This window comes from Nerophis ophidion, linkage group LG21, assembly GCF_033978795.1.
Source record: "Nerophis ophidion isolate RoL-2023_Sa linkage group LG21, RoL_Noph_v1.0, whole genome shotgun sequence".
NCBI lineage: Eukaryota > Metazoa > Chordata > Actinopteri > Syngnathiformes > Syngnathidae > Nerophis > Nerophis ophidion.
In genome coordinates, this window is record NC_084631.1 from 24,427,609 (window position 1) to 24,450,579 (window position 22,971).

Genomic DNA, 22,971 nt, shown 5'->3' on the forward strand with positions numbered 1-22,971 from the left:
GGGTCACCAACCTTTTTGAAACCAAGAGCTACTTCTTGGGTACTGATTAATGCGAAGGGCTACCAGTTTGATACGCACTTAAATAATTTGCCAGAAATAGCCAATTTGCTCAATTTACCTTTAATAAATAAACCTACATATATATATATAAAAAAGGGTATTTCTGTCTGTCATTCTGTCGTACATTTTTTTCCTTTTACGGAAGGTTTTTTGTCGAGAATAGATGATGAAAAAAAAGCCTAAATGATCGGTTTAAAAGAGGAGAAAACAGGAAAAAAATGAAAATGAAATTTTGAAACATAGTTTAGCTTCAATTTCAAATCTTTAAAATTCAATCCATCCATCCATCCATTTTCTACCGCTTATTCCCTTTCGGGGTCACGGGGGGCGCTGGCGCCTATCTCAGCTACAATCGGGCGGAAGGCAGGGTACACCCTGGACAAGTCGCCACCTCATCGCAGGGCCAACACAGATAGACAGACAACATTCACACTCACATTCACACACTAGGGCCAATTTAGTGTTGCCAATCAACCTATCCCCAGGTGCATGTCTTTGGAAGTGGGAGGAAGCCGGAGTACCCGGAGGGAACCCACGCATTCACGGGGAGAACATGCAAACTCCACACAGAAAGATCCTGAGCCTGGATTTGAACCCAGGACTGCAGGAACTTCGTATTGTGAGGCAGACGCACTAACCCCTCTGCCACCGTGAAAATTCAATATTCAACCGAAAAAAATGAAGAAAAAAAATAGCTGATTTAAATCTTTTTGAAAAAATTAAAAAAAGAATTTACGGAACATCATTAGTATTTTTTCCTGATTAAGATTAATTTTATAATTTTGATGACATATTTTAAATAGGTTGAAATCCAATCTGCACTTTGTTATAATGTATAACAAATTGGACCAAGCTATATTTCTAACAAAGACAAATCATTATTTCTTCTAGATTTTCCAGAACAAATTTTTTTAAAGAAATTCAAAAGTCTTTGAAATAAGATTTAAATTTGATTCTACAGATTTTCTTGATTTGCCAGAATATTTTTTGGGAATTCTAACCGTAATAAGTTTGAAGAAATATTTCACAAATATTCTTCATCGAAAAAACAGAAGCTAAAATGAAAAATTTTATTAAAATGTATTTATTATTCTTTACAATAAAAAAAAATATATTTGAACATTGATTTAAATTGTCAGGAAAGAAGAGGAAGGAATTTCAAAGGTAAAAAGGTATAAGTGTTGAAAAATCCGAAAATCATTTTTAAGGTTGTATTGTTTCGCTAAAATTGTCTTTCTGAAAGTTATAAGCAGCAAAGTAAAAAAAAAAAAATGAATTCATTTAAACAAGTGCAGACCAAGTCTTTAAAATATTTACTTGGATTTTCAAATTCCATTTGAGTTTTGTCTCTCTTAGAATTAAAAATGTCGAGCAAAGCGAGACCAGCTTGCTAGTAAATAAATAAAATTAAAAAAATAGAGGCACCTCACTGGTAAGTGCTGCTGTTTGAGCTATTTTTAGAACAGGCCAGCGGGCTACCATCTGGTCCTTACCGCGTTGGTGACCCCTGTCTTAGGTTGTACGAATCGTTCAATTGATAAACGTTTCTTCAGAGTTCCTCGGGAGGTCATCAAAAAGGGTAGAAGAGTGCAACATTATACGAAAGACGACAAGAAAAGGTAGCAGAGTGGAAGAATGCATGATTTTTTAGTGATCAGTTCGCTACAGGTTTGTTTGATATACTTTGAACGTTTAGTGTTTCCCATTGAAGTATTATCTTGATATTATTCGTAGTTTTTAAACACGTTTGCTACGAGTGTTTCGAAAAGTACCAACTCGGCGAGATCTATATAAAAGAAATCAAACGTAAACAAAACCTAAAAGAGTTAAGTTTTCACCAAAAACAACAATCATAAATGAATATTTCAGCACATACACAATGTTGACACCTGTAGTTATATTTTGATTGAAAAAAAATCATAAGTGAATCTTTCAGCCCATACACAATGTTGACATGTATAGTTATATTTTGATAAAAACAACAACCATTAATGAATCTTACAGCACATACACAATGTTGACATCTATAGTTATATTTTCATAAAGACAACAATCATAAATTAATATTTCAGCACATTCACAATGTTGACGTCTATAGTTATATTTTCATAAAGACAACAATCCTTAATGAATATTTCAGCACATACACAATGTTGACATGTATAGTTATATTTTTGATGAATACTCATAAATTAATATTTCAGCACATATGCAATGTTGACATCAATAGTTATATTTTGATAAACAATCTTAAATGAATATTTCAGCACATACACAATGTTGACATCTATGGTTATATTTTCATAAAGACAACAATCACAAATTAATATTTCAGCACATAAACAATGTTGACATCTATAGTTATATTTTGCTAAACAATCATAAATGAAACTTTTAGCACATACATAATGTTGACATGTATAGTTATATTTTTGATGAATAATCACAAATCAATATTTCAACACATATGCAATGTTGACATCTATAGTTATATTTTGATTAACAATCATAAATTAGTCTTTAAGCACATACACAATGTTGACATATATGGTTATATATTGATAAGGACAACAATCATAAATGAATATTTCAGCATATACACAATGTTGACATGTATAGTTATATTTTGATGAATAATCATAAATTAATATTTCAGCACATACACAATGTTGACATCTGTAGTTAGATGTTGATAAACAATCATAAATGAATCGTTCAGCACGTAGACAACGTTGACATCTATAGTTATATTTTCATAAACAATCATAAATGAATATTTCAGCCCATGCACAATGTTGACATCTATAGTTATATTTTGATAAACAATCATAAATGAATATTTCAGCACATACACAATGTTGACATTAATATGTTTTGATAAACAATCATTTATGAATCATTCAGCACATCCACATTGTTGACATCTATAATTATATTTTGCTAAACAATCATAAAGGAATCTTTCAGCACATACACAAAGTTGACATCCATCGTTATATTTTGATAAACAATCATAAATTAATATTTTAGTACATTCACAATGTTGACATCTAGAGTTATATTTTGATAAACAATCATAAAAAACATCTATAGTTATGTTATGTGTATATATATCTATATATGTAGGTGTGGGAAAAAATCACAAGACTACTTCATCTCTACAGAACTGTTTCATGAGGGGTTCCCTCAATCATCAGGAGATTTTAATGGAAGCATTCACGTACAATGGTTTATATAGAGCACAGAGTGGGTGGGTACAAGCAGGCGTAGGGTGTGGTGATTGGCTCATGTGTAACCTAGGAGGTGTTTCCGTCTGTGGCGGCATGTTGAAATGATTTCACTGCGCTTTTTGAGGGATGATAGATCTGGATGATATATAATAAACAGTTTCTCTTTTAAGCATAGGTTGCATCTTTTATTACCACTGTTGTAAGGTGTGCTGGATGCAAGAATTTGCCATGTTATTGAATATTCAACATTATTGTCTTTGAGGTTCCAAATGTGTTTGCTGAGTTCTGTAGAATTCCGCAAAGTCTGGTTTCTAAAGGAGGTGTTGTGATTATTCCATCTTGTTTTGAACGCTCCTTCGGTTAATCCTACGTACGTGTCGGATGTGTTAATGTCCTTGCGTGTCACCTTTGCTTGGTAAACGACTGATGTCTGTAAGCACCTTCCGTTGAGAGGGCAATCAGGTTTCTTGCGACAGTTACATTCATTATTGGTTTCAGAGTCGTTAAGTCTGGGGGTAGGCAGTCCTTTTGCAATTGCTTTGTTGTGGTTTGAAATGATTTGTTGCATGTTGTTCATACAGCTGTAGCTCAATTTAATGTTGTTCTTGTTGAATATTTTTCTTAGGGTGTTGCCTTTGGGGAAGTGTTTGTCGATCAGAGTGAGGAACTTGCGGCCGATGTTGGTTGAGACGTCTTTGCTGAATGGCGGATTGTACCAGATGATGTTGTTTCGTTTTCTGCTCTTTTTTGGTTGGTTTCCTGGAGTGGGTTCATAGGTGAGGGTGAAGTTTTATCCGCTTTCATCAAGTGCTTTCTGGTACGGGGGGGTTGCTTGGTCGAATTCAGCTTTGCTAGATGACAGCATCGATAGCCTTTTATTAATTCCGGTAGGTATTCTTTTCGTGGTGGTGGGTGGGTGGTTGCTGTCGTGGTGCACGTATTGGAGTGTTGTGTTGGGTTTCGTGAATGGTTGGTAGCTGTTATTTCTCAGGTTGAAAGTGACGTCGAGGAAGTTGACGGTTTGCTTGTTGGCTTCAATCGTGATCCGTAGGCCGTTTTCTTTGAAGATTTGGCATATGCACTTCTTGGTGTACTCGCTGCTCCTTGGCGAGGTGCGGCACACTGCCAGTCCGTCATCACGGTAAATACCAAGGTTCAGGTTGAGGCTAGCAAGCTGGGAGAGGAGGAAACTCCCAACGAGTTTGCACGTTTCTGCTCCGTCAAAACTCCCCATAGTGACGTCAAATGTTGAATTGTTCTTTTTTTGCCATGGTGTACTGTTGTGGATGAGTATGGAGTTCTTTGCGTGGATGATGATGTTTCTTTCGTTGCCTGTGATTGAGTCGTAGTCCGAGGCGAAGTTTAGTGCTTGGGTCAGTAGGTCTTGCGTGATGGAAGGGTAAAATTCTTCGATGTCGAAGGAGATAAAGTTGTGTTGTTGTTTGTCTTGGATGTTGTTAAACCATTTGATTACTGCTGCTGTATTTCTCCATTGGTTGACTGGTGTTTTGTCCTTGATTTTTGCGTTGATTCTGTCCAGGATTATTTTGCTGATTTTTCCTATTTCGGATTTAGTTGGGTTTATTAGTCGGCATGTTGGGTTATTCGCGAAGTTGGGTTTGTGGTCCTTCAATGTGATGAAGGCTTCTTTGTTGGCTGTGGCGTCCACCCTGTCCTCAATGTCCAGTTCGGTTGCGATCCGCTTGTTTTCCAGGTGGATGTTCTGTAAAGTGTTGGGTTGCGCTTTTTTGTATGATTTGGTGATGCTTTTGTCCAGTAAAGAGTTATGTTCTGGTATGTCCATTCTGTAGAAGTTTGTGGTTTTATTGGCGGCTATGATGAGGTTGCTTGCTTTCTTGATGCGCTCCGTGTCATTTTTCAGCTTGGTGAATCACCACACCCTACGCCTGCTTGTACCCACCCACTCTGTGCCCTATATAAACCATTGTATGTGAATGCTTCCATTAAAATCTCCTGATGATTGAGGGAACCCCTCATGAAACAGTTCTGTAGAGATGAAGTAGTCTTGTGATTTTTTCCCACACCTACATATTGCGCTCTACCACGGTATCGAGCACTATTCTCTGGATAATCCAATCAAGACATATATCTATATATATAGATATATATACGTATGTATATATATGAATATATATATATATATATATATATCCATCCATCCATCCTTTATATATATATATATATATATATATATATATGTATATATATATATATATATATATATCTATATATATATATATAGTTATAGTTATATATATATACATATATATATATAGTTATAGTTATATATATATAGTTATACAACGGCGTGGCGCAGTGGAAAAGTGGCCGTGCGCAACCTGAGGGTCCCTGGTTCAAATCCCACCTAGTACCGACCTCGTCACGTCCGTTGTGTCCTGAGCAAGACACTTCACCCTTGCTCCTGATGGGTGCTGGTTGGCGCCATGCATGGCAGCTCCCTCCATCAGTGTGTGAATGTGTGTGTGAATGGGTAAATGTGGAAGTAGTGTCAAAGCGCTTTGAGTACCTTGAAGGTAGAAAAGCGCTATACAAGTACAACCCATTTATCATTTATATCTATATTTATCCCAACAGGGATGCTTCCAATGCACAAATAGCTGATACTGCAGTTATACAGATATATAGTTATATCTATGTTCATTTATGATTGTTGCCTTTGGTAAAAACCTAACTCTTTTAGGTTTTTCTGACATTTGATTTATTTTATTTAGACTAGCCGAGTAGGTGCTTTTCGAAAAACTCGTAACAAACGTGTTTAAGAAATTCAAAACTACATCAAACACAAATAATTTCAAGATAATACTTCAATGGGAAATACTAAATGTTAAAAGTATATCAAACAATTTTTTAACTAAGGGATCAATGCAAACTAGTGTGTTCTTCCAGTCTGCTCGCTTGGACTGGAACAATATATTCGAGAGATACTTTTCTTGTCGTCTTTTGTAAACCCTTGACGTTTTTCGCACTTTTTGATGACCGCCTGAGGAATTGTTCATTATCCTTATCACAATTTGCTCGGTTCTAACAGCCTATACAACAAGGGTGTTTAACCGTCACGTCAGCGTCTGCGATTTGGCCAGCAAGACGTCATGTAGCATGGTTGCACGCTTTCAAATTTTTCTTGATCACCGGAAGGTCTCTGAAAGCTCCAGGTTTGCTGCCATTTTGTGGACATCTGGCAGGTACAGGCAGGGATTTTCTATTAGCGACCAAAAGTTGCGAACTTTATCGTGGATGTTCTCTACTAAATCCTTTCAGCAAAAATATGGCAATATCGTGAAATGATCAAGTATGACACATAGAATGGACCTGCTATCCCCGTTTAAAGGTGTATTGAAATGAGATTTTCTTATTTAAATGGGGATAGCAGGTCCATTCTATGTGTCATACTTGATCATTTCGCGATATTGCCATATTTTTGCTGAAAGGATTTAGTAGAGAACATCCACGATAAAGTTCGCAACTTTCGGTGCTAAGAGAAAAGACCTGCCTCTACCGGAAGTCGCAGACGATGACGTCACATGTTTGATGGCTCCTCACATATTCACATTGTTTTTAATGGGAGCCTCCAACAAAAAGTGCTTTTCGGACCGAGAAAACGACAATTTCCCCATTAATTTGAGTGAGGATGAAAGATTCGTGTATGAGGATATTGATAGTGACGGACTAAAAAAAAAGAAAAAGAAAAAAAAAACTTTAAAAAAAACAAAACGCGATTGCATTGGGACGGATTCCGATGTTTTTAGACACATTTACTCGGATAATTCTGGGAAATCCCTTATCTTTCTATTGTGTTGCTAGTGTTTTAGTGAGTTTAATATTACCTGATAGTTGGAAGGGTGTGTCCACGGGTGTCTTGAGGCCAGTGTCTCAGGGAAGTCGACGGCAGCTATGGACGGCACAACCTCAGCTTTTCTCCGGTAAGAACTGACTTTTTAACCACAATTTTCTCACCGAAACCTGCTGGTTGACATGTGGTCGGGATATATGTTCTCTTGACCGCGTTCTGATCCATAGGAAAGTTTCACCTCCAGGAATTTTAAACAAGGAGTCACTGTGTGTTTGTGTGGCTAAAGGCTAAAGCTTCCCAACTCCGTCTTTCTACTTTGACTTCTCCAATATTAATTGAACAAATTGCAAAAGATTCAGCAACACAGATGTCCAAAAAACTGTATAATTATGCCGTTAAAGCAGACGACATTTAGCTGTGTGTGTGCGCAGCGCTCATACTTCCTAAAAACCCGTGACGTCTTGCGTCATTACATGACGTTTCTAAGACAAAACTACCGGGAAATTTAAATTGTAATTTAGTAAACTAAACAGGCCGTATTGGCATGTGTTGCAATGTTAATATTTCATCATTGATATATAAACTATCAGACTGCGTGGTGGGTAGTAGTGGGTTTCAGTAGGCCTTTAAATAAGAACATCTCATTTCAGTAGGCCTTTAAATAAGAAAATCTAATTTCAGTAGGCCTTTAAATAAACTAGTTGCGGCCTCCACACTTTGGAGACCTGTGTCGAAAATTGTCGGTGCTGCTAACAGAAGCGGAAAAGTCTTCTTTGTGTTAGTACCACTCCAATACAGTAGGAGCGCTGTCATTACTTGCCAGCTTCCTCTCCAATACAGCAGGGGCGCTGTCATTACACGCAAACTGTCGCCAAGCACAAAGAAGAAGATCGTGAGAGCGATATATTTTTTTCTGTGAGGTAATTTTATGTCCAACACAGTGAATACATTAACTCATAATTCACATTTATTTAACTTATTTTGGCAAGCGACTCAGTCGGCATCTTAATCGAGAATAGAATAATCTTTTACTGTGCTCAGACAAGTCAAACATGACAGACAACTCAGGTAGGTGAAGTGTTTGTTCGAGTTAGCCTGTTAGCTTCTAGCACTTCGATTAGCATTGGGACGTAATGTCATTTAAAAAAAATGGGATTAAACTCGGTTATTAATATTTGTATTATGTTGCTAACCGTGCCTAAATTTGTTGCATGAATTTATAGTTCAGAGGGGTTTTTTTTCCAAGCAGTGTTCTTGTTAGCTGCTTTCTACATTTCTATTGTCGCTACTATTTTGAAACAGACGACACAAATGTCGATTATTATTATTATCATGTCTGGCATCTTCCGTGGAGTGTTTTGTGATGAACAAACTATGTCGGAACTCAAATCGCTGTCTTTGGAGATGAATGAAGGAACACGAGTCCTCATATGGCTAATCATGTTAATGTCAACACACCGTGTCGATAACAACGCCGCATTGCAAGTGGCAGGCTCGATCCCCAGAAAAAAATCGATATTATTGGCGGTTGTATCGGAATCGGATCCCTAATACGACAGGGGTCACCAACGCGGTGCCCGCGGGCACCAGGTAGCCCGTAAGGACCAGATGAGTAGCCCGCTGGCCTGTTCTAAATATAGCTCAAACAGCAGCACATTCCATTGAGCTGCCTCTATTTTTTACATTTTATTTATTTACTAGCAAGCTGGTCTTGCTTTGCTCGACATTTTTAATTCTAAGAGAGACAACAACGAGGTAACGGGCAACAATGATGACTATTTTTGGACAAATGAGGATTCCCAACATTAACTTTTTGAAGCTGAACTGTTGCTTGTAGAAACAAGCATGAAGGAAGAGGTAGACGTTGGAGCAGACGGAAGCCGAGAGAGTAAGGTCAGCGTGACTTGATGGTGTAAATGTGGCACTTGGCATAGCCAAGCTCTGCCAACATAAATGGAGTGCTTACCCAAATAATCCGGAAAAAAGGTACCTGGTCATCTTAACCAAACAAATTGTGCATCATCATCATCATCATCAATCTTTTTTGCAGACCTTAAGATCCATTAGAGAAATAAAACACAATACAAAACATTAAAACAAAAAATAAAACATTAAAAACAAAACAATTAAACATAAAGCCCGAATGTCAGTTTCTGACATATGAACATGTGTGGCAATGGTTCCACAGTCCAGATGAGTACCTAACAGAACTGCGAGCAGGGTGCGTTATCACAGTGATTATGTAATTTTCAGACTCTGATGCCCTACGCATAAACGTATACATAAGGTTGCGTAGCAACACTGAGAAAGTGGGCACCCCATCGAGTGAGTCACTATTATATTTATCATGATCATGCGTGTTATTACAACTACAGTACATACGCTGTCGAGCTAAGGCTTTACAGATCATAATGGTTGATGTTTTTCAGTCAGTACAGATTGGTGTCCTATCGCATTGTTATTTCTAATACAAAACCCATTCAGCTATTGACATAGGAGCTAGTTTATGGCAAACACTGTTGCATGCCGTTGCAAGGCCAGGTGGAATGTATGCTGGAAAAACCAATTCTCAGTGTTCGCTCTTACAAAAACAAAGTCGCTACAGCTTTGTTATTACATTATAGCATTGTTGACACATTTTGGATGCGTTTCTAAAGTGATTTAGAGGCAGAATGGATTTCTCCTTTTAGCTGCATTGCTAGCCACCGAGAACGAGCCGATTTTTACATATTAGAATGCAAAAAAAAAAAAAGGTCTTCTTGTCTCTGATAAGGATTGTGAACGATTAAAAAAAAAGTGCAGTTCCCCTTTAGATAAAAGCATTATTTGATGGTCTTGAAAAATAGTCCAAGTGAAAATGAATGAAAATGGTCATCAATGACTGTGTACTTTTGTAAAAGTAGTAGTATCTATCGCTTACCTCTTTTGCGTGACTTTGTTCTCAGGAGATACAAATAATCCTATTTGTGACTTCTGTCCGATCAGAGCAAATGGAAGCAAAGCATGACAACTTGTCGTCACCTGGAATGACCGACCAAGAGAAAGAAATGGCTGCATGTGCATATGAATCGTTCTTGGTAAGTCTTACCACTTTTGTCTTGATTCACTTGATTTTTCCGCGCACTCATCACAAAACATTTTATGCACCACTCTGTTCTTTACTTTTATTTGTGTATCACAACTTTGCCTGTCTTCGCTTTATAGATAAATGGGTAGCTTGAGTGTTTTCGCATAATTTCTTTTCCAAACGAATTTGGAACACCACATCTACGTTTAGTGTAACCGGTTACCTCTTGCTCAAACACCTCCCACTGGAAGACTGTGAATGCAGTTTATCGATAAAACTCGGTACAGTCGATGACATCGTAGTTCTGCTTCATACCGCTCCTCATAAGCAGCTAGTGACAAATTTAGCAACATTTTCTGGTCATATTGGACAATTTTGGAACAATTATGGTTAGTGGTGGGAATCTTTGGTCACCTCACGATTTGATTACAATTCTGATTCAGGAGCTACGTTTCAAAAAAAAATAGATTGTTGATGCACCTTTTAATTCATGTGCATTGATACACTTTTACTTTTCGTTTCACTAAATACACGTTTATCACTTGAAACTTTTAAATTACCATCACATTTATTAAATCAATAAAAATGTGTGCAAAACAGGTAAATGTCTCCAGGTGAAATGGCTATGCTCGATTACTTTATTTACAATAAATATATCGATTAATGACTTTTACTGATAGATTTTATAATCATCCATGTCCGAATTGCGATGTATCTAAAAAAATTTTTTTCCCCACCTTTAATTTTAGTAAATTACATAGCAACAATACACAAATATATATACATTTAAATATATGGATGGATAGATAGTACTTTATATATCTAAATGTATGTATTTGTGTATTGTTGTATGTATGTACACACTTGGGTTGTGCAGTATACTGGTATGAATAAAGTACCGCAGTACTAATGAATTAAAAACATTTTTTTTCCCGGTCATGACACCGCTCCATCCTCACATCGTAACAATGCTGGTAAAATGAGCAGAAGCGCAGGTTAGGCAACGCACACTTAGAGTACTTACAAGCAGAAATAGTGTTGAGATTGAAAAGGGAAAATGGACGCATTTTGGCCTAAAACCTCCGGATAACTTTGAAGCTATAAACACTGAAGCGCCGCTCTGCAAGAAGTGCTTAGCTCTTGCTCTTGTTAGCCGTTAACGAGCTGGCTGCTGACGTCAATCTGCTGTCTGCAAGATTTTTACCATCTCTTTCCATCCTTTGTAAGTGAGCTGTTGTGTGGAACAATTTTTTTCTCTTGTGGATCATTAAAGTTTGTCTAAGTTTTAGCAACTTCTAAATCACTAATCCTTGCCTCCATGATGACAAATAAAGTTACTTTTCTTACAATTATCATTCCTGAAGACGAGAAATAGCTTACATAAACACCGTAGGAGCATACAATAGCTAACTGCTAACAGCAAGCCAGCACTCCTAAATGTAAACAAATGCAATGAGTGGGTCTACACAGACATTGACTGCAACAATATCAAATACAAAAGCCATACATACTACAATGTTACCGTCGATATTTTTTGTAATTGTTATTACTGTTAATATTATTTTGTTATTGTTTGTTAAGTCAGGAAATACGTCCGGACATTGGAGAACTTTAATTATGACCAATGTATGATCCTGTAACTACTTGGTATTGGATTGATACCAAAATTTGTAAGTCCATCCAAAACTGATGTAAAGTATAAAACAACAGAAGAATAAGTGATTATTATATTTAAACATAAGTGTAGATAGAACATGTTAAAACAGAAATTAAGCATATATTAACAGTAAATGAACAAGTAGATTAATAATTTTGCAAAAATATTACAATGAGAAATGACACAATATGTTACTGTATACGTCAGCAGACAAGTTAGAAGCCTTTGTTTGCTTACTTACCACTAACAGACAAGGTTTCTTATTTCATGCATAAGTTATTTGATTGCAATATGAAACATATGTTTAATGTATAATACCATTTTTTATTAAAATAAAGCCAATAATGAAATATTTTTGTGGTCCCCTTTATTTTGAAAAGTATCAAAGTATTGAAATATATTTTGGTACTTGCACCAAAGTATTAGTATCGGGACAACCCTTGTACATAACTATATTAAATAATTCAATATTGTCATACAAGCACTCTTTACACTTGTAAATTGCACCAAATTTAGTACCTGAGCTCCCAGATATAGCCCTGTGAATTCCAAAGCAGCATCTTTGTACAACATAAACATGTATATTTTAATAGGCAGTATAATTACATGCAACTGAAGGCAGAGGATAATTTCACAACACCTAGTGTGTGTGAGACAATCAGAGAAAAAAAATGTCATCCTACAGTGCTAATATAGAACCTAACTGACATGACAAGCTAGGTAGTACTCGGCAGCAACAAAGAAAACCAAATAAAAGCCCAGCTTAGCACAGCTAAATAAAAGACGCGAAGATGCTGGGGAGAGGAGTCTGATTGTCTTTGTATCGGTACTTGACAATGTACCCAGTGGGGTAATGTCAACATATAGGAGGCAGTGGCGGCTGCTCATCTTTGAGGGAGGGGGAGCTCATTTCTTTGGCCTACATATGCATTATTTATACGTAAATTGTATCCTCTGTTCCTTTTTTGTGTCCCTGTCATACATACTAAGTATCTTTTCAAGAAACTTGACGAGTGTTCTCGCAATCTCCTCGTAAGGAAGACTCTCAAATGACTGTCAAATTCTGGCCGACAATATTCAAATTGATGCCATAATGTGGAGCTTGCTTGTGCGCTCGCTAGCTGAAGCTGCTGCACAAGGCTAGTGTGACCACCTGTGAGTGCTTTGGGACGGAAACTGAAAAAACAACAGAAATCAGAGTCTCTAAACAATGTAGTTTCCACTAACATCATAAAAAGACGCGAGATTTGTTGCTAGTCGTTTTTAACTAAGAAAAGTCACTAAGAGGATTGGAACTATCCACTCAGAAAAATAAAATGGAAGTTGAAAAATGCTCTGGCAGTGGTTTATACTGTATTTCAATATCGCTGACTCATGCTGTCAAATCAAAACTTATTTATCCTCAGATCGATCATCCAATCATCATGCGAAAGCCTAATATCCAGGTCAGCTGAGCTCAGTCCACTGCCCCATAGACCCCCAGAGACGCCGAGCGTCTGATAGGGCGGGACAAAACAAAGTATTCATCCAATGGCTGTGTAGTGTGTCTGCAGTGGAACAACCCACTCTATGGTCCCCCATTCAAGTCAATACACACTGAGCTTCACATGTGTTTAATGCACTGTGACGCTAACACAATCAATGGGAAGAAAGTTGCGTCGGTGGCCTGTGCTGAGTAGCTCATTATAAACAAAAGTTGAACATGTTCTAGCACATATATATAGTCCATGGAATGTGAACACAACTGAACAAATTTGACATTTTAGCAGGCAGTCTCAGAGCAATCACCACTGATACAGTGCCTGGAGCTAGAGTGCACCAGTTGAAAATACTGACTTTTATATGACCAAAACCAAGGGCAAGAAATAAGTCATTTCAGGCCATGTCGACACAAAAAATGAGAGTTTCAAAAAAACATAACCGATGTTAAAACAATCCCCGTCCACACAAGTGTAGTTTCAAAACTGTCTGTCTACACACAAACGCATACACCTGCTGTCATGCACATTTTTCCAATCAGAAGCCTGGAAAAAGTTGCAACAGTTGACTTGGTGGCATTACACCTCTGTTATTATAATGTTTATTTTGATAAACTAGACAGACAATGACATGTACAATATCTGCAAAACCAGCCTGCACCTACACAGAGTCCTAGGAACATTATGAATCTTTTTTTCAGTGTTCAATACACGCATGCACGCCTGTGCTGCTGAAACCCAACACTCATATAATTATAGCATGTATAATAAGCAACATGGGGATATGTTACATGTACAGTGAAGTGTACATTATTTCTAAAATCAGCACACACTAACAAGGAGCCAAAAAAACTGTTACATGTTTAAGTACCTAAAGTGCACGGACCTGTGTGTGCCTCTGCAAAACTGTGTTGGAATTATAAAGCATATAATCATCGAAAGTGATATATTATATGTGCAATGAAGTTTGAATTGTCTTTAACATCAGCACACTAGCAAGGAGGATCTTGAATCATGTTTTTTTAGTTGCGTGGTCACTTTTTACGCTTGTGCACGGTCGTGCCCGGATCCATCTACACAAATGGAAGCAACACACGTCAGTTAACTTCATGATTTGTCGTTAAATAAGGACTAAAAACACAAGCTAATTTTGCACCTTTCTTATGACACGAAGCAAAAAGTCTAGCTGGTCAAAGTTGTCCCATCAGGTGGAAGTTCGACAGCGATTGTATCCAAAACAGCTGACCCTCATTAGCGCTGTCGGGAGTGTCGCAAAGCCCATTTTGATGTGTCTTCTTTGTTAATGTTGAGTGAAAATAGCAGCATGCTTACGTTGAAACATACAATAAGTCCTCTTATAGTGCGTTTAAAGCCAGCAAAGGCAGTCTTGTTGAGCTTTGGAAATAACAGCGCACAACCGTGATGTCATCAGAGGTGTACAAGTCTCTGTGCCGTTTACACACATACACTAAGTGGAGAGTTTTGGAACGCTACACTTTGGTCAGTGTTTGCAAAAGTCTGCGTTTTTAAGGACAAAAGTATGCGTTTACATGTGGACAAGAGGCGGAAACGCAGATGTAAGTATGCGTTTATTAAGTATCTGTGTTTGTGTGGACATGGCTGATAAATGGTAGTTAAATTCTACCCTTTGTCTTATGCAACAGAACAGCTCTCATTTTGAGTGTAATGAAAATAAACATGTCAACACTGTATCCTCAGGCTGGTAAGTACAACGAGGCTCTACGACACCTTGAAGCCTTGCATGACCTGAACAAAGAAGACTACAAGATTGCCCTGAATAAAGCTGTTGTAGAGTTTTATAAAAGCGGTCAAACTACCACAGGAACTCTGAAGCAAAGCCTAATGGCGATGAGGAACCAGGTAACTGTTGATGGCTCATGTGGTTCATTTAGAGTGAAATGTCAACATTTTTCTTAATCACTATGACTTCAATGCAGGTTCACACAGCAACAGAAGACAGTGATGGGCTGGATGATGTGGAAAATAGTTTTTTGTACTACAACCAAGCCATTGTCCACTATCATATGCGTCAATACTCTGAAGCCATTTCCATCGGAGAGAAGCTGTATCAGTTTCTGGAACCGTTTGGTATGTTTGTGATATCATGCTTTGATTGTTTTTAAAATGTAACCATCCAGTGTGGCATGCAGTCATTGTTGTATTTGCCCTAGAAGAGAAGTTTTCCCAAGCCGTGTATTTTCTGCTGGTGGATTTGTACCTGCTCACCTTCCAGCCAGAAAAGGCCCTGCACCTGTTGGCTGTGCTGGATAAATTGTCTGTACAAGGAAGCAACAAGAACGGCAAAGGAGAGGTAACCAGTGCTCACATCTGTGTTGATACTTTTGTCATTCATTTCGGTTCCAAAAATGTCTACATCTGGGGTGGTCAAACTTTTTGATATATGTATATGTATACAGTGGGGCAAAAAAGTATTTAGTCCGCCACCGATTGTGCAAGTTCTCCCACTTAAAATGATGACAGAGGTCTGTAATTTTCATCATAGGTACACTTCAACTGTGAGAGACAGAGTGTGAAAAAAAATCCAGGAATCCACATTGTACGAATTTTGAATAATTTATTTGTAAATTATGGTGGAAACTAAATATTTGGTCAACCATTCAAAGCTCTCACTGATGGAAGGAGGTTTTGGCTCAAAATCTCACGATACATGGCCCCATTCATTCTTTCCTTAACATGGATCAATCGTCCTGTCCCCTTAGCAGAAAAACAGCCCCAAAGCATGATGTTTCCACCCCCATGCTTCACAATAGGTATGGTGTTCTTGGGATGCAACTCAGTATTCTTCTTCCTCCAAACACGACGAGTTGAGTTTATACCAAAATGGATACATGGATGATACATCAGAGGATTAGGAAAACGTCATGTGGTCAGATGAAACCAAAATAGAACGTTTTGGTATAATCTCAACTCTTCATGTTTGGAGGAAGAAGAATACTGAGTTGCATCCCAAGAACACCATACCTACTGTGAAGCACGGGGGTGTAAACATCATGCTTTGGGGCTGTTTTTCTGATAAGGGGACAGGACGGTTGGTCTGTGTTAAGGAAAGAATTAATGGGGCTATGTATCGTGAATTTTTGAGCCAAAACCTCCTTCCATCAGTGAGAGCTTTGAATGGTTGACCAAATACTTATTTTCCACCATAATTTACAAATAAATTCTTTAAAATTCCTACAATGTGAATTCCTGGATGTTTTTTTCACATTCTGTCTCTCACAGTTGAAGTGTACTTATGATGAAAATACTTTTTTGCCCAACTGTGTGTGTATATGTATGTATGTATGTATATGTATATATATATATATATATATATATAGTATATATATATACTGTACGTGTGTGTGTGTGTTTATATATGTATATATATTTATATATATCTATGCATACATGTGTATGTAATGTATATACACACACATATATGTAATATAATACTCAATGGAGCACAATAATAATATAAATATATACATAATATATTATGTTTATATATTATGATGATGATATCCAGCTCTACTGCACTTTTAAGCCGTCTGAGATTCAAAAGTTCAACTCCTTGCTTCATTCTTTGGTGGACATAAAACAATGGCTAACTGATAACAGAAACACTGGTCATTGCACCTGATGATTCAAATCCAGGGATTAAACACTATTCAAGTGATTTAGGCCAATCCGTGTGGAGTTTGCATGTCCTCCCCGTGACTGCGTGGGTTTCCTTCGGGTACTCCGGCTTCCTCCCATTTCCAAAGACACGCACCTGGGGATAGGTTGATTGGCAACACTAAATTGGCCCTATTGTGTGAATTTGAGTGTGAATGTTGTCTGTCTATCTGTGTTGGCCCTGCGATGAGGTGGCGACTCCTCCAGGGTGTACACCAACATCTGCCGGATTATAGCTGCGATAGGGACCAGCGCCCCCCGCGACCTCAAAGGGAATAAGCAGTAGAAAATGGATGGATGGATAGGCCAATCCACTAAACAAAGCCTCAGAAACTGGGGAAAAGACATGTCATTGTGTCAGACTGATTTGGAGCTTATCATTTATGCTTTGGTGTCCTCATGTTTAGACTGTTGTAACAGTCTGTTTTAATATCTGAACAAGAAGGAGCTATCTTGACTGTCATTTGTGCAAAACTCTGCAGCAAGAATTCTGACCCACATTTCCTAATTTCTAAAATAACTTCATCAGCTTCCAGTGTCCTGAAGATCAAGTTCAAAATTCTGGTTCAAGCCTTCAGAGCCTTGCTTGGTCAGGCTCCTTACCACCTCAATGATCTGATCCAGCCTTACACCCCAACTGGGGCTCTGAGGTCTGTGGGTCAAAATCTGCTGAAGGTCCCACACACTTGTTTTTGGACCATAGGTGACTGATCGTTCCAGACTGTTGCTCCCATGCATTGGACCAGTCTTACGCCCTCATTGTGCTCTATTGACTCTGTTGACATCTTCAAAAGCATCCTCGGACTCATTTATTTGCGCATGCTCTTAATTACCTACTTTTGGGCTGCTATGATTTTCATTTTGTCTTTATTTTGTTTTTATATTGTGTATTCTTGCTGTCTTTTTATATTATTTTATATTCTGTTATATATTGTATATTGGCCTTTTATATTTGGTGTGATATCTAATATTTAACTTTGTTGTGCAGCACTTTGTGCCTTTTTTGTCTGTGAAAAGTGCTGTACAAATACATGTTACTTACTTAATTTATGAAGTGATTAAATAAATTCATTAAATAAAAAAAACAAACATTTATTTCATCACCAAAACTCTCCAAATATGCAGGTGCCCTTGTATTTCAAATATTATGGGCAAAGAAAATGTTTCTCACAAGTTTTTGATTTATGAATTAAATAGTTGAAGTAGAATCATGTAATAATAGCTCAACTTACCAGCTGGATACCAAACTAGTTGAATCAACAGCGCCTCTGCTGATTGCAGGAAAGTAGTGCACAGCATATTCAAGTCAAATCCACACTACTGAGATGATTCTTAATGAGGAATTCCCTGACTAATTGAGCGTAATGGGTGTGCAAACAAAAACACAGCACGTATTAACTCTATTGTTTATTTTCAGAACAACAGAAACGGGGGCAACCAGAAGGCGGAGTTCTCAGCCATGATTGAGGCAGCTAAATCGAAGATGCACCAGGTATGTTAGAGGAGATGGAACTGCACTGTTGGTGCTATGGCTACTCTACATGATTTGTTGGCTATTCTTTTACCAGTACAAAGTGAGGGCCTACATCCAGATGAAATCCTCCAAGGCATGTAAAAGGGAGATCAAGTCCGTGATGAACACGGCAGGAAATGTGAGTCTCTTTTGGTATCTCCAGTGTACACTTTGAGCTAACTATTTTCAACCACAGAGGCTGATTTTATACAAAGACACGAAAAGTCCATAATGTTTTGGTAGCTTTGTTTTAACAGAGACAAAACAAACAAAACAAATCTTGAAACTTCCTGTTTGCAGCACTAGACCTACATGCTAAATGTAATTTTGTGTTATCAGGGTTGCCCCCAGCTTGCCAATATACTTGTGGCAATGGGGCTTGACGAGAAGTGTGGCCACATGACGTCATCATATAATTTGCATAATTTCATATTTTCTTTTAAAGGGCTAAATAAAGTTTTGTGCATATATTTAAAAACTATTTTGTGTAATTAGTAACTTGTATCAACATATATGTTTTCAAAATTATATACTTTTTTTCTGTGTTGCTGCTTATTGTACAATGTAACACAGGATATATACTAGTGGCGTCTGCTGGTCTTTCAAGTGGAAGAAGCTCATTTTCAGCTACTCTCCAAAACTGGCATACAGTCTACAATAACAGATAAAAAATATACATACGGTATGCTAGATTTTTCCCCAAAAAAACCATCACTTACAGGATTGTAAAGTATCATCACAGAACAACGAAATGAAAGTTGAAAAATGCACTGGCAGTCATTTATATTTCAAGATCTCTGCTTCGCTCATTTTGCTGTCAATCAAGAAAGGATTCAGACAGATTGTCCAATCACCATGCGGAAGCCCAGCGTCCAGGCCAGCCAAAGCCGAGCCCACTTATCATTCACTTCCAGAGACGCTCAGCATCCGTTGGCGGGACAAAACCCATAGCAATATTTGTCTAGTTTGGCAACAGTAGAAAAACCCACTCTATGCTCCCCCATTGAAGTCAATGGATACTCGGCTTCAACACTGTTTAATGCACAATGACACTGCGAGAATGAATGAGAAGAAACTTGCGAGAGCTGTCGCGAAAGTAGTTGATTTCGAACAAAAGTTAAATGCATTCTAGCACAAATTTAGTCCATGCAATTGAAACTCAAAAGTAAATATTTGACCACTTTTTATATATATTAGCAGAAGATGAACTTCCCTCGCAATTGCCACTCCTGTAAACCGATGTCTGCAGCAGGTCTCCAAAATGAACGACCCTCGGCATGTTAGAACAAGGCAGGTAAGGGAAGTTGGCAACTTCGGGACAAGAATTTCCGCTAGTATTAAAGTCCTTCCGTATCACAGACAAGCTGACTTGAATCACAACATCCTGTTTCGGCAGTGCTGTCCTGGTGATAAAAGTATTTCGTTGGCTGAAATTTCAATGATTCAATAGTCAATACAATGTATATAATACAGGGTTTCCCCTTAATGTAACTAAACGTGGCAGACTGCCATGGCAAAATCTGAGCCGCCAAACCTTTAAAATAATTTTGTTTTACGTAAAAAACAATTAAACTAATATAATGTATTGTAGCCCCCAGAAGAAGTCAAACAACCGACGCTCGCTATTTTTAACTTTTATTGCCAATTTTATGCTAAAAAAATCGACATTCTCAACAAATTACCTTGTACCATAAGAAGCAACAATTGAAAATAGAGCAAAACAATATCATATAAAATATGTATTAATACTTATTAATAATAACACAGATTTGTTTTCAAATGTATGGAAACATTTTTAAAGCCTTAATAAAGAAAATCAATCATCAAGCCAAATATAAGATGAGGTCATGTGACCATGCCCCCACTGCCACAGGTATCTTGACAATCTAGGGGAAACCCTATGATAGTCTCTATATATCCATTCAGATAGTGTGTCACTTTCATTTGTTTAAATGTAAAAAACCCTTATTGTGGCGGCTTTTATGTTGCCGTGGCGTCGCAGTACGATCAAGTACATGTAGAGAAATCCCTAATTGTTGGTATACAAGCGCAGCCATCAGGCGGTTCTTCCAAGTTACAGGTGTCAATGTCAAGGCCCGAGGGCCAGATCATTTGTTTTGTCCCTCAAAGGCCTGGAAATCATACGTGTCAATAAAGTACTTTACCTTTCCATATATCTCCATGTTGACAAAAAAATCTATATTTAATGCCACTTGCATAGGTTTTAAACTTGAATATGTAATAATGCCACAAATATATATGATCATACATTCCAAATGTTATTTTGTTGTTAAAATATTAATACTTAAAAATCTGCTAGACTTACGATTTCAAGGCAAGTTATCCATCAAATGGCACACTGTAAAAATATGAGATTTTATGATTTAAAAAAAAAAATACAGTGAAAAACAGTGAACACCATTTACAGTAATATGGTGTAAAAACCACCGAAAATAAAATGTTTGCAACTGAGCTGCCATGTTTTTACCACATAATCTAGATAAAAAAAAAAAAAAAGGTTTTACAGTGCACATAAAAATACATGAAACAATATCATGAGGCGAATCCTTTTATATGTATATTCATATATTATCCACTGTTCCAAGCGGCCCTCCAAGGTCAGCCATAACCGCGATGTGGCCCTAAAAAAAAAACTGTATGACACCCCTGCTCTAGGTGGTCACCAGATTCCATCACATCTAAATGGCAATGCACTTTTGACAACCTGAAGTCTCAGATCATTTTCAAATTCCAAGATCTGTAAGATTCCCCGTACAGAACACGTGCACTGCCGTGTCTGCTAGTAGGTGTGATGATGTTTGATTTATATTCCATATTTCTCTGCAAACCATCACGTCAGTTCAATGGATGCCAAACCCCTACATTTTGATGTCACGTGACCACATCACGTTCTCCTGGTAGTCTTGTGCGAGTCCCTCAGGTGTTGATTTTAAACTGTTGAACTTCAGAATGTTGATGTGTCTTATTTAGCAGTAAGGTTCTCACTTTCTCACCAACCTTTTTGTTGATCTCAGTGCATTCAATCGATCGCAACTGGACTGTGTGGTTAGTCTTAGAATACTTTTGGCCTCTCATTAAATACATTATGGATTTTTCATGTCTTTGTATGGGTGTAAACTTACAAAATAATTCCAGAAAAAGACAGAAAACTGAACTTGCATTAACTTAAGCTTCTGTTCCCTTTCAGTCTACGCCTTCACTATTCCTCAAGAGTAACTTTGAATATCTGAGAGGAAACTACCGGAAAGCAGTAAAGCTGCTCAACAGCTCAAACATAACAGAACACCCCGGACCCATCAAGACAGGTGACAAATGTTCTTCCTCTCCTAATGTCTTTGTCTGATCAGCGAATACTTTGAAAATAATTTAAACTGTCGCTGAGCATCAATGCAGCTTCAATGCTTCAGGACCTTACAGCTTTTGAATTGTGTCCTGTCCCCTTCTTAGGCGAATGCATGCGGTGTATGTTCTGGAACAATCTTGGCTGCATCCACTTTGCAATGGGGAAACATAACCTCGGCATTTTCTACTTCAAGAAGGCTTTACAAGAGAATGACCACACGTGTGCACAGCTCGGAGACGGCGGTAATGGGCAAGGTTAGTCAAAGCAGCACAATTGTCTCCTCTTTTTCTCAGACAATAATTAAGGTTTTACTTCACTATTCTGCTTGCCTCAAAAAACACCTTCAGACATGTATTTTTAATATTCAGAGTTTGGGCTTTTGGATTTTAACCAGACTGCCAGTCCAGCATCAAAATTGCAAAAACAAACTCAAAACAGGCTGTTCAAAAGTTTGAAACCATGGCTATGAAAGTCAAAACTGTGCCTAAATTGAACAACCACGATTTTGCAGTGTCAGTACTGCGCATTTTTTCCTCATTAAGGTCTGTAGGGGAACAAAACATAAAACAGATTGAATGATTTTCAAAATCAAACCCAATAGTCATCTTAACAAGACCCTCAGTTACAATTTCGGAATTATAAATGATAATTGTGAATAAAATAACAGATAATGTAGAAGCTTGTTGCTGACTACAAAAAGCAAAAGCTATCGAGACACCCCAAATTACAAAAAAAACATGAAACAAAGTAACAACTCAGCGCAGAAGACATGTCTTTGTCATATCCAGCTAACTTAAACCCACATAATCAATTGATAACATGATTATTGTTTGTTTATTATAGTTAGTATTGATCAAATACAATTTATAAAAATACAAGTTTCCATTTACTTCATTATTGTTTTTTGTTTGTTTATTATTAGGGATGTGACTATGACTTTTTAAAATATCACGATATGATATCACGGTATTAAGGCCACAGAGCGATATTATTGCAGTATAGGTTAAAAAAAAAAGCTTGTTTAAAATGTTTTAGTGTGTAAAATGAAGTGTCAGAAATGCTACAATAAATTAC

General features: G+C 37.4%; 1 protein-coding gene across 7 annotated transcripts in view; it reads left to right on the forward strand.

Annotated features, from left to right (window-relative positions):
* cnot10 (CCR4-NOT transcription complex, subunit 10) overlaps positions 1–22,971 on the forward strand; it is a 40,772-nt gene that overhangs the window by 1,769 nt on the left and 16,032 nt on the right. For 2 of the 7 annotated variants that reach the window (XM_061882302.1, XM_061882303.1), the window contains exons 1-9: positions 6,767–7,252; positions 10,108–10,199; positions 15,044–15,205; positions 15,283–15,433; positions 15,517–15,656; positions 18,438–18,512; positions 18,589–18,672; positions 21,742–21,859; positions 22,002–22,151. In XM_061882302.1, the coding sequence (XP_061738286.1) occupies positions 7,069–7,252; positions 10,108–10,199; positions 15,044–15,205; positions 15,283–15,433; positions 15,517–15,656; positions 18,438–18,512; positions 18,589–18,672; positions 21,742–21,859; positions 22,002–22,151 (1,156 nt within the window). In that variant the 5' untranslated portion in view covers positions 6,767–7,068. Of the gene's footprint in view, positions 1–6,766; positions 7,253–7,313; positions 8,191–10,067; positions 10,200–15,043; positions 15,206–15,282; positions 15,434–15,516; positions 15,657–18,437; positions 18,513–18,588; positions 18,673–21,741; positions 21,860–22,001; positions 22,152–22,971 lie in introns of those variants that run through there. The other 5 variants (XM_061882304.1, XM_061882307.1, XM_061882306.1 and 2 more) reach the window with 5 other exon arrangements.